This window comes from Lepisma saccharinum, chromosome 26, assembly GCF_977018435.1.
Source record: "Lepisma saccharinum chromosome 26, izLepSacc3.1, whole genome shotgun sequence".
Taxonomy (NCBI): Eukaryota; Metazoa; Arthropoda; class Insecta; order Zygentoma; family Lepismatidae; genus Lepisma; species Lepisma saccharinum.
In genome coordinates, this window is record NC_139254.1 from 29,730,579 (window position 1) to 29,745,824 (window position 15,246).

Consider the following 15,246-nt stretch of genomic DNA (forward strand, 5'->3'; position numbering starts at 1 on the left):
GGCAAGCCTCCAGGAGTAATCACTGTCGTGTGTGTTCACCCCAAAATTAATTGAAACACGTACGCACAGAAGACATTGTCTTAAGTTTTACCATTTATCAAAGATGTGTGAACTGTTGACACTGCTGTTAAGTCTGTGCTCCCACAATAATAATTGAAAAAGAAGTAGGAGATTATGTCTGGAGTCATGTAGTTCATCATGGAGGCTTCACGAGTTTCACACTGCCGTCTATGGTTCACTAAAATTCAGTGTTATAGCTATTAAGTAGACAATGGTGTGTGGCCCAAGCTTTATAATGTCAGGACCTTCTAGGTGATTACTTTCCCCATGTATTTCCAATATGATGCAGGGGTCTCCCCGATGCATAGTGGTTCGGATCCTACTTTAAACTGTAGGTCCAGTCCCGATTAGCCTTACTGTGCATAAAGTGAGCTTTATACAACAAATCAATCCAATCCAAATCCAATATGATATGAACGGAATGAAGTATGGCAACAGTTATTCTTTATTTACTTTTGAAAATGGACAAAACATTGTCCAATTCCTGCATTAATATACTTATAATTCACATTACACATTATTTTGCCAAAACTATTCAGTACAATGATATGCTCATACCTCCACGATTATAATAAATAAATACATAGATTGAAAATTAGCAGTACTTGGATGCAGATGTCACAAAACTGTTCTGTTCTTGCATTCATTATATTCATAATATTGATGTTTATTTTTTTGTCAGACCCTGACTAACTAAAAATGCAAATGAATCATGCTCCAATGCTACTTGTACCATTAGAAACTGCATTACTATTTCAGTCAAGTAGCTCCGCTACTTTTCAAGAAGTCCATATTACATAGACCCTGTTGGATGTCTCAAGAAAACTTGATTTATGAATTCCACGCATACTAATGTATTACTCCCTCTGTCCCATAATTATAGTCCGGTATGCCAAAATTGTGACTTTTTATTTATGTTCTTTTGGATACTTGATCAGCGAATTTGTACTGATCCTTGAGTAATAGCATTGTATGACTCATTCCCGTGTTTAATTTTCTTCTTCTGTATACAACAATGTCGCAGTTTGCTTATCGGACAATTATTATGGGACAACAAAGAAAAGTGTACCGGACAATAATTATGGGACAGAGGGAGTACTTCATTAAACTGAAATATTATTATGGAGCTTGTCATATGTACATATCATGGAACCACATGAAAGACTTAGTTTACAAGACACCGGTAAACTCGCAAGAAGAGCTCAGGGAGAGGATCTTAACAGCTGGTCAACACATCAAGGACACCATCACATCATGCGTTAAGAGAACAAATGTTCGTAAAAACCTGTGTGCCTTCATTCGTAACGGAGGTGCCCACTTTGAGCAAGACATATAATGTTCTTTAATTGTATTGTTCATTGATTCGATTCACATGAAGATGAATGAAGTATTATTTCTTGTACACAAATGTGAATGTTAGCAACATTTGTACCTTGTTGGATAACTAATGACACAAGGAAGTAATTTAAGTAATTTGTACGCTTCATGTCATACCATTTTTGTTATTAATATGTTGCCAAGTAAACTAAGATTGGATTTTTTTATCACCACTTGTAAGTTTATATCCACCCGTTACTTACATGTGATTGTTATTTGGGACAAACTTTTTTCAACAAACCACTTATTTGTTAGCTATCAGAAAACGCTGAAATATGTGCCATACAATGAGCTACTTTTGTCTCAATTCTTATTTTTATCTGAAAAATTGTCATTTAAAAAAAAAAAACAATAGAAATTCGAGTATCTCGAAAACTACTAATTTTCGGACAGGGTATCATATGGTCAAATTTGTTGCAAATTGCCTCTACTTTAACCCCTTTCAGGGAATACATCTAATTACAGGTCACCCTGTATATATTTGACAGATTAAATTACTATACTGCAGGAGGCCGTAGAAAGAGTGTTTCCCAGGCTAATAGCAGATGTCGCTCGCACACTATTGCCAATACTCTTGTGTTGTCTGCTCCTCAGACGAACAAACAGGCCGAGGTAGCAAGAGGCAGAGGTCACTCACCCTTCCAGAAGAGTGCAGCGAACTAGCTGTGGAAACCGGGCTTGCTCATTCGTGGACCTGATTGGTTCTTGCAGACACACCCCCATATTGTCGTCTGCTGCAAGCCCGAGAAGCGATCTTTTTAAGGCCTCATGGAGTATAGCTACGTATCGCTTCCTTTTTTTTTTTTTACTAACTTTTAATTTACACTATTCGTTTTTGTATAATAAACAGCTATATCCAGTCAAAAGACTTTTGGGTCTAGAAGATAACCACATCTGTGCGATTTGAGGTAAAATATGCTATTTGGTACATTGACATGTACTTATTTTAAACTTCTTTACTCACTTTTTTCAGAAGGACATGTTTTTAATTGGAAAAAACTTTAAAATATATGATTTCGTGTAAGATCACTATAAACATGTAGAATCCATTGATGTACACAAAAGAGAAAATTAATATGAGTATTCTATTAAATCCGGGAACTTTTCTAACATTGGAAGCGGCCCCAGCGCCCACCCAGCGTCGATAACATGGGTACGAGGGTCACTATTTATATTTTGAGCCTTGGCAACACTGATTGAAGTTAGGCACGATTTGACGTTTGCACGGAATCGTCTGGCATTATTGACCATAACGTACTTCAAATGTTTTGTCAATAGCTTCATTTGTGTTGTTTATGTTGCCTTGGAGATTGAGCGACAACAATAAAATGGAATTAACTCGTGAACATTTTCGTGCGATGATTATTTACGATTTTCGATGTGGATTATCAAGACAAGAGTGCATCGATCAACTTACTTCCACATTTGGCGATGAAGCCCCATCCTTTGCCACTGTGAAACGCTGGTATAACGAATTTAATGGTGGCCGCCATTCGCTCACCGACGAGATTCGCGAAGGTTGTCCAAAATCAGTTGTTGTTCAAGAAAACATTGATGGTGTGCAAAACCTAATACTGCAAGATCATCATGTGACATACTGTGAGATTGAGGCAATCATAGGCATTAGTTCCACCAGCATATATAAAATATTACATGATCATTTAGCTGTGAGAAAGGTATGTTCTCGTTGGATCCCACACAATTTGACAAAAACTCAAAAAGACGCTCGCGTCAATTGGTGCAAACAAATGCTCAATAAATACAATCGTGGTGCTTCAAAAGACGTATATAAGATTGTAACAGGTGACGAATCATAGATATATGCATGTGATCCGGAACGTAAACAGCAGTCGACTGTATGGGTGTTTCAAGATGAACCCAATCCAACAAAAGTTGTTCGCGCTCGAAGCACATCGAAACAAATGGTCTCCTGTTTTTTCGGGAAAACTGGTCATGTGGCAACTGTGCCTTTAGAGGAACGTAGAACGGTCAACCCTGAATGGTACACAACAATTTCTTTGCCAGAGGTCTTCGGTCAAATACGGAAAACAAACAAACGCCGTCAGATCATTCTTCATCAAGACAATGCCAGCTGTCACACATCTCGTCTAACAACCGACTTTATGAACAGTCAAAAAATCGAATTGATGGGTCATCCGCCGTACAGTCCTGATTTGGCACCCAATGACTTCTTCTTGTTCCCGAATGTCAAGAATAAATTGCGTGGACAGCGATTTTCGTCGGCGGAAGATGCCGTTGATGCTTTCAAAAACCATATTATGGAGGTGTCTCAAGAAGATTGGAAAAACTGCTTTGACAAATGGTTCGAACGAATGCAAAAGTGTATTGACCATAAAGGAGAATACTTCGAAAAACAATAAAGCAGTTTTCAATGCCAAATTCCTGTTTTTTCATTGTTAGGCTCAAAATATAAATAGTGACCCTCGTACCTGGGGAAACCTGGGGGTAAAGGCTTTCAGGGGCGTGGTGCTAATCACATCACCCCCACTCACGACTGGATCAAGAAAGTGTGGGGCGTTACCCTCACACCCCCTATATGCCTTCATGGCATGGTGTTAAGCACAGGGGAACCCTTTTTTTTAAAAAAAAATTCTATTGATGTAGTCTGTCTATATTTCAGGTTTTTGTGCGACAAAATGTGCCTGAATAAAAATTTGACCTAAAAATCCAGGCTCTGCTTCGGACTTTGGTATTGTATGCTACGTGCTACGTATTAATCAGATTATTGAAGCAAATTACTTGACATGTCTGGTTAATTATCCTTAAAGTATCTACTTAAACACTATATTTACCTGGATTTTATTTAGATTAAATCTGTACTTATCTTTTTTCATCAATATCAAGTAAGCTGTACTTACCATAGCAACTGAAAACCATTGATTAGTGATTGTTAAACTATTCAGCATTGTATTTTCGACACACAGTTGTTTTTATAAGTAGGCAGTGATAGAGTCCCTGGATGTATGACTTTGATGTCATATACAAGTACTCGCGATTCATTTTCCTTGTGGGAATTCATATTTACTTACAAAATGGAGGTGTCTACAAATAGTTGATTCTAGTACTTCAAAATTGAATTCATGTAAGTTTATTTATTGTCATCACAAATTTAAAATTATCATTTCCCCATCAATTATAGGTAAATCAGTGCGTTTCCATGTAATACAAAACCAGGGTGACTACTCACCGGGAATTGTACGTGAATATTCGCTCTGGGAATTATGCGTGCATTTTTCTCTCTAGATGTGAAAAATTGCAACTTTTATTAATCCAAACCTCATTGAATTTATACATATTTATAAATGTTCTGAGGCAAGTTTTTCACCGTTTATTATTTTTATCAAAGATAGAAAATAAATGTGGGTGGAAATAAAACAAAATTTTCTCCATCTGTTTAGTTTGTTAATGTCCTTTGCAGAACAATCTGTCTGACGGACAGAAGATTATTGAAAGATAAGAATCTCAAAGTTGATTAGGTAAATTTGAGTTTGAAATTCTTATGCAGTTAACAATTTTTTGTACATGAGGATATCCCGTGATTTATGTTTGGAGATGTATTTCGAGTCTGAGTATTTGAAATGGCAAATGTAAACTCGGCACAATAAGTTAAATATATATACAGTAAAACCTCGTTAATCCAGACTGATGGGAGAAGGGATAAGTTGACTGGTTTAATGAAAGTCCGGATTAACTGAAATAACCTAAAAGAACAGTAGAAAGTGCATTAAAACTCTGTTTATAGCAACAAAACATGTTTATTATGGTGTATTTAAAGGGCATAGGCCTAAATACACTATACAGTACCTGCGGGAAACTGAATTTTATCAGTGGTTTACTGCCTTTTCTTTGGGAAGTTCTCTTCTTGACTTCTAGCCACATTTAAAACCTTGCATTCTGTTTTTTCTTTTGCCTGTCCGGTTTAAGTGAAGTCCGGCTTATCAGGGTCCGGATTAATGAGGTTTTTACTGTACCATTTAATTAAATTCAATTATAATTTTTGGATACATTGAAATCACAGAGGCTCTTTATATTTTTAATACAGAGTGTCCGAAAAGTCACGCAACCCGGTGTTTACGACCGTATAACGGAATAGCGAAACGGAATGAGAAGAAACGCTTTCTGCCAAGAGAATGCCCTGTATATTGGGAAAATTTAGACACACAAACATATGTAAGAACATGCATGTTTTAATAACAAATAAGCAAAGCGTTGCCAAAGGCGGAAAAAAAATATTTGCAAATCATGTGTATTGATGCACAGAACTCATTGAGGTAAATTATTGCAACATTTCACAATACCAACGAACAATTTGGATGGCCATCTAATGAATTTGACAGCAAAAGAACTTTGACGAAGTTTCAAAAACATTGCAGAAGGGAATAAATGGGCTGTTCCAAAAATCGACGTTTTCACAATATTACGCAGGACACTGGCAACACTGTTGGTGTCACATGTCACTAACAGACGTGTTTCACCTCAGGCTATCACACTAATGCACTTTTAACGACAAAGGAGAAAGTTGGTTATTCTCGAACATATGCAATAAATTACATACACCTTGCAACCCTGAAATATGGGTACAGAAGAACTTGTATCAATTGTTATGTTTTCTGTGCCTTAGGTGGTTGCTGTTTGCCGCGAAGGGCATTCCAGATTGTGTCTACTTATGCTGACGTCCTGTGTGTGTTTTTAAAATGCCATATTCTACACAGGAAAGAGTGTTTATTGTTGAAGAATATATCCGAACATCGTCATATTCTTGCCTAAGAGAAGCATTTAGGGATACCCACATTTCAGGGTTGCAAGGTGTATGTAATTTATTGCATATGTTCGAGAATAACTAACTTTCTCCTTTGTCGTTAAAAGTGCCTTAGTGTGATAGCCAGAGGTGAAACACGTCTGTTAGTGACACGTGACACCAACAGTGTTGCCAGTGTCCTGCGTAATATTGTGACAACATCGATTTTTGGAACAGCCCATTTATTCCCTTCTGCAATGTTTTTGAAACTTCGTCAAATTTCTTTTTCTGTCAAATTCAATAGATGGCCATCCAAATTGTTCGTTGGTATTGTGAAATGTTGCAATAATTTACCTCAGTGAGTTCTGTGCATCAATACACACGATTTGCAAATATTTTTTTTCCGCCTTTGGCAACACTTTGCTTATTTGTTATTAAAACATGCATGTTCTTACATATGTTTGTCTCTCTAAATTTTCCCAATATACAGGGCATTCTCTTGGCAGAAAGCGTTTCTTCTAATTCCGTTTCGCTATTCCGTTATACGGTCGTAAACACCAGGTTGCGTGACTTTTCGGACACTCTGTATATTGAATATGTAATATGTAAGGTTGAAATAGAGAAAACATATGCTTGCACTCTTGAATTTTTTAAAATTTATCCTTGAATACTGGGAATTATACTTGAATTTTTTCATGTTCCTAGATTGGCCACCCTGATTTATCAACCCAATTGTACACTACTTATGTAACAAACACCTTTTCCCAGCAAGTAGGAAGCATTTCTCTGTGTGAATATTGTTTTGCTGCAAATCATTTTGCTGAGAAATGAAAACTGCAACAGCACATTGTTCTTTGGTTGTACACTTCTTGAACACAGTCACTATTTTTTATACTGAGCTTTTCATGCAAATGGATACCCATGCTGCAGTAATATCACACACTGCACAAGCCTAAATTCAGTTTGTTGGCCTTCAAGTGACATGTGACGTTCGTGGCTTGTTGATTGGTGTGAAATCTCCCATGTAGTGGCACAATTCAAAACTACTAAACCAGCATTACCAGTTATCCCATAATTGTCTGTGAGCTCTTTACTGACTTTCCCTAATATTTTCAATTTTTAGAACATATTTGAATGCAGTTTCTAGCATTTAAGAAGTAAATATTACCCATATTTTAGCCAGGGTTCTTTAAGGTCCAGGAATTTTAAATAAATTCAATTCTGGTCCAGGAAAGAAAATCAGCGTAAATGGGTTCTGGACCATAAAGAACCTTTTTATCTGTAAAGTATTTAAATTTTGTCCAGGAACCATTTTACCAGATCAGTTAAATACGGTCCACGAACCTTTTTTCCGGCTCAATTTAAATATGATCCAGGATCCCTTTTGTTTTCTATGAAACAAAACACAAGTTTCTGCTTTAAATTGTGCGAGAAAACAGGTTCCTATTACTAAACCAAATAAAACCCATTAGAATGTATGAATTTCTGGATCCTTAATAATCCCAGGGTTGTTAATTTCCCAGAATTGTAAATAATTCAATTCCCGCCTGGAAGAGAAAATCAGCAAGTATAAATGGGTTCTCGGGCATAAAGAACCTTTCTATGTGTAAAGTATTTCAGTTCGATCCAGGAACCTATTTTTGGGATGAATTTAAATAGTTCAGGAACCCTTTTTCCGGATGAATTTCAACCTTTTCTCTGGCTCAATTTAAATACTGTCCAGGAACCTTTTATCGGTTCAGTTTAAATTCTGCCCAGGAACTTTTTTTTTTTCAATGAAACAATACGCAACTTGGACCGAATTTAAATTGTGTGAGATAAAAGGTTCCGGTCCTGCAGTGGAACCCAATAGAACCCAATTTATTTATGGATTCCTGGACCTTCAACAAACCCTGATTTTAGCACATTAAAATCCATGTATTATTTATTATTTAAGACATGAAGTGTATGATGTTATGATGTGTTATATATTCTCTTTTCTTTTCTAGAAGACTAACAATACAGAGGAAAAATGCTTAAGCTGCTATGGGGCTGAATCAAAGGAGATAGAGTAAGGACATTTTATTTTATATTAGTTAATAATACCCGTATTTACGTGTGTGTAATGCACACCCTGGCTTTTGATGGGGAAAAGCGACTAACAATTATATCTCATATGTAATATACAGTACAATGCAGGTTTCAAGAAATGACTTTCTTAGTTGTATGTTGTAAAACTGTTGATGTGCCTATCAAAAGCAAGTGACATCATATCTATTCAATGAGTCACCTGTTGCTATTTGAACCAAGTTGTGTATACAATTTGTCACCAACCCATACCAGCTCCCGCTTTCATTTCTGTAACCTCCTTATTTATTCTGTAGTAAAAGAAAGCTAGATTAAAATTATATTATAGATTTTCAGCACTCGGGAAGTTATTTTCTGTTATTTCTTGCCTGATAAATACCGCTGATACACATCCCATGTGACAGGAGGTGCATGATCGGATTCTGCCTGGCCTCCCCGATGGTGCAGTGGTAGCATCGTTGCCTTGTAGTCAAGGAGTCCCAGGTTCGATACCCAGTGGAGGAACATAGTGGTTTGTATCCCACTTTAAACTGTAGGTCCAGTCCTGATTAGCCTATCTGTGATCTGTGCATAAAGTGGACTTAAAACACCAACTCAATCAGTTGAATTCTGCCAGAATGGTGAAGTTTTTCTTGTTGTTGCAAGACGTTCCATTACAAAGAGAAAAAATCATGGCAAATGGCCATTTGTTTTTATAGTGTTTTTTTAAATTATTATTACTGAAGAAATCCAACCTGGTAATTTGTATTTACACTTGTTGATATATATATATGCAGTGACATGGTGAACACATGTATTGTTTCATTTGGCTGTGTGAATTATTCCGTGCATAATAGGTGCCATAGTATTTGGGGGCAAAAATTTTGGAAAAAAGAGTGCATTATACATGAGAAAATACAGTATGTGTGCATGCGATTATTTAACATCGTGTTAATTAAACTCAATTGCATTTACAAAAGCTATTTCTTTACATCACAGAAAATTTATATCAGACCTACCCAGTACAGTGGAACCTCGATTTTATGTTTTTCAGGAAACCAATCTGAAAAAAAAAACTTAAAAAGTAGGAAAATGTAAAATGGAGGAGAATTTTATAAAATTTTGCTATACTAACCATCAAGATTGGATGTATAATGTGGAAAAATATATAATTTGCTATTTTGCTATGCATGCAGGAAAATATAAAATACAGGAATAGAAAATTGTATCTGTGTAACTTCCACTTTTGCATGCAGTTTATTATAGATTAGTTCTTCAGTGATGATTCTGATCACTGTACTTGGTGAAATGCCCAGACATTTCATGGCAGGTACTCTGATTATGAAATGGTGATTTTCTTCAATCATTTTCTTGAAGCCGGTGAGTTTCATTCAATGGATCAATACAATTGTCTATTTCAACACTAGACTTCCCACTCCTCTCCTCATCATAATCATTTTCATGATGTTCCCAAAACTTACAAAATCACTGCCTGGCATTTTTTTCATTCATTACACTACTCATAAATTTCACAAAATCCACAGTAAGTTTCAGCAGCATTGGAAGCTTTTGTGTTGAGAAATTGTATGACGTGTATGACACCACAACTGGTGAAAGTGTTTATTCTCACAGCCATAGTAGAACAGTGATTCAGAAGAACAATAAACTTGTAACAATAAGCCTGATAGTAGCCTAATTAGAACAGTTGAAACTTTTGCATAATCTGTGCCATTCATGCCAAACATTTATTATGAGCTACCAGTCCTTACTTTTGAAATGCTTTGTTTATGTCTTTGTTTTTAAGACCACTTTATGCACAGATAGGCTTCCAGTTTAAGGTGAGATTCGAACCACTATGTGCCTCTACTGGATATTGAACCCGAGACATGGACGTCTGCAGGATTTTTTCCAGGGAGGGACAAGTAAGGGGATGCAAAGGAGGCATTTTCCCCCTAATATGATGCCCCATCAAAAACTACCATTTCAGTGTGAAATTATCATGTTTCTTCAACATTTATAATATTTAACATAAATTACTACAGGGTGTCTACCAGTCAAGAATGTCAAGAAAGATGCTTGTGTCAAGAATTTTTGCTATTTTTTACAGTATAGTGAATTTACATTGTTACACTACCTATACTTGGATTTGTTAAAATTGAATATTTGGAAATTTAAAATTGTATTGAGTTTTGTTAAGAATTTTTCGCTTTGTTTCTTGAGAATTACTGTGTTATATGCATCAAGTTTTGTAAAAATATTAAAGTAATGTGGCCATTTCCCACCCAGGAGGAAGTCTGAAGCATTAATTTTTATGTGCATTAATAATTAAAGCAAGTCTAAATCTCTTGTTAAAGTACAGCTTCAGTTTTCATCTTAACCAGCCTTGTGGTTGAGGTTTTTCTTTGAATAAAAATATCTATTTTCTTAATTTCCAAATATACCTAAGTAGGGGTCGATTAAATTCATGTTAAGAAAAAGGGAAAAGAATGTCAAGAAAAGGGAAAGAAAGAGTTGTGAAAAAGTCAAGAATTTTAGATTTCTTATTTTGGTAGACATCCTGTACTGCGACTGAAATGAAATTATGTGTGAAATATACCGGGTGTCCCAGAAGTCTTTCCCTGATTACAAACTTTATTCATATCCGCTATATGCAATGTAGAGATGTGAAAGTGGTGCCAAAATGTTGGAAAACTATCCAAGTTTATTTGTTGCAGGTTTCAGTAATGTGGCTGTAGTGTAGCAGCATCAGTGCCAAGGAATCCGGAATTAATGCTCTTGACATCGTGTGGCATCTTTCCATACTTGGACGTGACAGGAGTTGGGAATGAAGATAAATTCCATTTTTTAAATACCAACTTATTAATGGCAGATATTCTAGACGAAAGAATTCTGTACATTTGAAAGTTCCTCTGCACTGTTATTGGTGACCGGGTCTCGTGATACCAGAGGACATGCTGAGCTTTTTCCTGATTTGTAAACATTTCCGGTTTTCTGGGCACTGACACTGCTACACTACAGCCACGTTACTCAAACCTGCAACAAATAAACTTGGTTAGTTTTCCAACATTTTGGCACCACTTTCACATCTCTACCTTGCATATAGCGGTTATGAATGAAGTTTGTAATCAGGGAAAGACTTCTGGGACACCCTGTATAATTTTTAGGTGGACATTCATTTTCCAGGGGGGGCGTGGTCCCTCTTTCCCTGTCCTTTTGGATGTTCATGCCCGAGACCGTTGATTACACCATCAGGGAGATTCTTTTACTTTTGAAATGCACCTCATGGTACATCACTTTAACGTTTCCTCTTGCGACTGCACTTGGTAAGCATTCGTGGCAGTTTTTTCTATAAACTTTCTCAACTTTTATAAACAAATTTGTTTCTCTTGGGCTGATAATAAGAAATTGATTTTCCTTCAATACATAGTACCACTGAGCTTGGACTACAGGGAGATTCAAAAGTGTGGAACCACCCATGTAATTTGTACAGATATTAGTGGGCATGAATGGAACAATATGCAGTATCTAGGACACCAAACAATGCATCCGTGACACATGTTACACACCCCATCTGCCATATTGGTTTCAACTTATTTTTTGAAATGGGAAAAGAGGCACATGACATATCAAAGTCATGTGAAATTTTCTGCCAAATCGAATGGTGAAATCTTGAAACGTTTTCAAGTTATTCCATGTTAAAGGTAAAGAATGCCATTGTTAATTGCATGGTATTCATGTTCCTTGTAGTGCAGTGAAACGAGATGCCATTGATTAAAAAAAATGCAATCACACTAGTTTACATTTTGTGATTCATCATCAATCCACATTGGATTAAATCAGATAGGATGCAAAGTGTACCAAAAATCATGGTGCAGTGTGGAATATGATATACACAGACAATCAGTCAAGGGCTTGTAGATGGTACTTTGTTGCTGCAAGTTATTTGCTCATTCTGCAAGAGACGATTCTCACATGCTGGTGCTTTCCCTGATTCTGGTAGAATGGCATGTCCCCTTATTAAGCATGTGCACATCTTGTCAGCAATTCCCTGGTCATTCCATTAAATTGGGTGACCACCCTTCTCGCAAGATTCAAATTCTGTTAAACATCTTTTTTTTGGAAATGTAAAATGTTAGGTTTATGCAACTCCGGTAAGATGCATGTGACAGTTGCAGGAACATATTATTCATGTGTATGATACCATTAAACCTGACATGCTCAACCAGGTTCATGTGGACGGATTCATGTAGCTGAAAAAGGACACATATTTAACATGTTATGTCAAGTGTTATTCATACCTGATGTAATGTATCACATGCAATAACATGAAAACGATTCAAGATACCTTAAAATGGATTTCATCATTCGATTTCACAGAAAATTTCACATGATTTGGATATGTCACATGCCCCTATTCCCATTTGAAAATTTAAGTTGAATTTAAGATGGCAGAAGGGGTGTGCAACGTGCATCAAATATACAGCAGTTGGTCTCCTAGATATTGCATATATTTCCATTCATGTCCAGTAATATCTCTAAAAATTGTATGAGTGGTTCCACACTTTTGAATCACCCTATATATATCTCATGTTATTACATTTTTTGTGTTCCTGCATAGTTTAATTTGTAGCCCTCTCGCCTTTGGTGCGAGCAGTCCCAAGTTCGATTCCTGGTGGGAGCCCCCCAAAATTTCGGCATTGATACCAGCATGGCAAGCATGCTACTTGAATAAAAGAAGCAGCGGGATCCAGTCTTGAAAGACAGATAACAGTGGCTATGGGACTCAATGCTGACCCCACATCACCCCATGGAAAAGGTGCTGTGACATGCTCTGGCCCTTAGAGGGCTGTTGAACCATGGAGATTAGTTTGTTACATTTTTAAATACATTATACAGAAGGTTGTTCGCTTTATATCCGACCATTTTTGACGGGTACTCGCCTTAAGAGATACCGCGCTGCCACCATCGATCATGTTCTATTGGATCCCCAGCATTGTGAACTATCGCCCAGCATCGCAGTTTCCATTGCAGCAAGCTCCGGCGCAGGACAGGCATGGGAATTCTGTCCCACTCCTCCCTGCAAGCTTTCCATAGACCACCCAGGGTGCGTGGTAGTTTCAACAGTCCAAATGCGCAAAAATCCATTGGACTGGCATCTGGGCTTTTCACAGGAATGTCTTCAAACGGAATGACACGAATTCCTAATTCCTCTGCCATTTCCTGATAAAAACGTAGTGTTGTTCTGGCGGTATGACTCGAAGCCTTGTCCATATGGATCATCACCTGGTTCGCGTCCACTCCATACAATTGTGGGATGTCTCTCTGATAGATAGGTGTCAGAATGGAGTCTTGGAAGTATCTGGCTTCACGTTTTTGTCCACCTTGCGTATCATCAACTTACCCTCATATCCGAATCCCATCACAACCATAAAGCCACGAGGGAAACTTTCCCTGCACTGACGAACAAAGTTGCTGCACCCCTTGCTGTCCATGTCATGGTATGTGATCGCCCGAATGTGACCACCAGCAGTGAGATGGACATATGATTCATCCATTGTGACAACTTTCTTCCATTTGGAACCCGCCAGGTACTTTTCATACAGATTCCTGCAGTTTGTCTAATGTGACGTAGTAGAAGGTGGTGTACATGGGCCTTCCACACACACTTCAACCTGAGGGGCTTGCAAATTGTTTTGTTCACAGTTGACAGTGCGAGGTGAAATCTGTGGGCCATATCACGTTGAGTCGGGGGATTTTCTTGGCACACCAATCGACGGATCCCCTTTCGCACTACGGGTGACACTTTGCTTGCAGCCCTTCTGGTGGTTTTCGTGGGTGAATGTTTTGCAAGGAGAGTCTGTTGTGTGTAACGGGCCACAATAGCTTTCGCAGTAGTCACCCTGAGTGTTAATTCATTCTCCCGACACTGTTTCACAATGTGTACGTATGAAAACTTAGCATGGAAAAGGGCCATTACGTAACCCTCCCAATACCGGTTGATTTTCGGCGCCATTTGATAACATGCACTACCAACATTCACGCACCTACAAGGTCAGACACAACACTGCTCCCACCAGCAGACCCATAGTTCCAGCATGATACACCAGGTGGCAGCACCAAATCGAAAATGGTCGGATATAAAGCGAACAACCGCTGTATAATGTACTCTTTAACCAAAATCAGCAACGGCACTTTTGTATCCTACATAAATTAAACACCCTTGCTCAAATGTATTTGAATGTGCTCAATATTCTACAAACAGTACAACTAGCTATGATTTGATATTATCAAAAATCTGTCAAGTGCAAGGTAAAATATCTAACAGTTTTACCTCTAGTTATAAAATTTTCCCAGATTTAGCATTGTCCTACATTTTAGCTTGGTACCTTGAAGAAGATAAAAATTGAGGTTCGACAGCTCCCAGCAGAATCACTTAATTTAAAGTGAAGAATTCTTCTAGTAACTGTGAAGCCATCTCATGTTCATGGAATCATGAACACTGATGTATAGTTTAACTGTTTATTGGAATAGGTTACTGTAGTCACTTGGTTTGGGTGAGAAGTATGGAGTTTTACTACGAAGTTTAAAGGATACTGAATGGTATATTAATGAATTTAAGAAAGTCTATCTTAAATCCTGTTCCACACAGGCGGTTGGTCACCTTCCTATTACACACAGGAAGTGCTTAGCTAATACCTGTTCCACACAGGCGGTCTTCTTCCTATTGCACAGAGGAAGTGCTTAACTAATACCTGTTCCATATAGGCGTCTCCTTCCTATTACACACAGGAAGTGCAAAAACTCACTAACTCTACTAACGGAAATCTGAGGTTTTACTCTCCACCCCCCTTCCCTTTGATTACATAATTTTCATATCAGAATAAAGTTACATTCATTGGAGTTTTTTATACATACGTTCATTAATCATTATACATTTTAAAAGTTGAGTTATTATACATTTCTTTCTTTTAATTTACAAATTGCAGTTTGATGCAAACTGGAAT

At 37.4% G+C, this 15,246-nt stretch overlaps 1 protein-coding gene across 3 annotated transcripts in view; it reads left to right on the forward strand.

Moving 5' to 3' along the window:
• Positions 1–15,246, forward strand: part of LOC145979750 (endoplasmic reticulum-Golgi intermediate compartment protein 3) — a 150,362-nt gene that overhangs the window by 33,878 nt on the left and 101,238 nt on the right. For 2 of the 3 annotated variants that reach the window (XM_083112735.1, XM_083112737.1), the window contains exon 5: positions 8,185–8,246. In XM_083112735.1, the coding sequence (XP_082968861.1) occupies positions 8,185–8,246 (62 nt within the window). The remainder of the gene's footprint in view (positions 1–8,184; positions 8,247–15,246) is intronic. The other variant, XM_083112736.1, reaches the window with a different exon arrangement.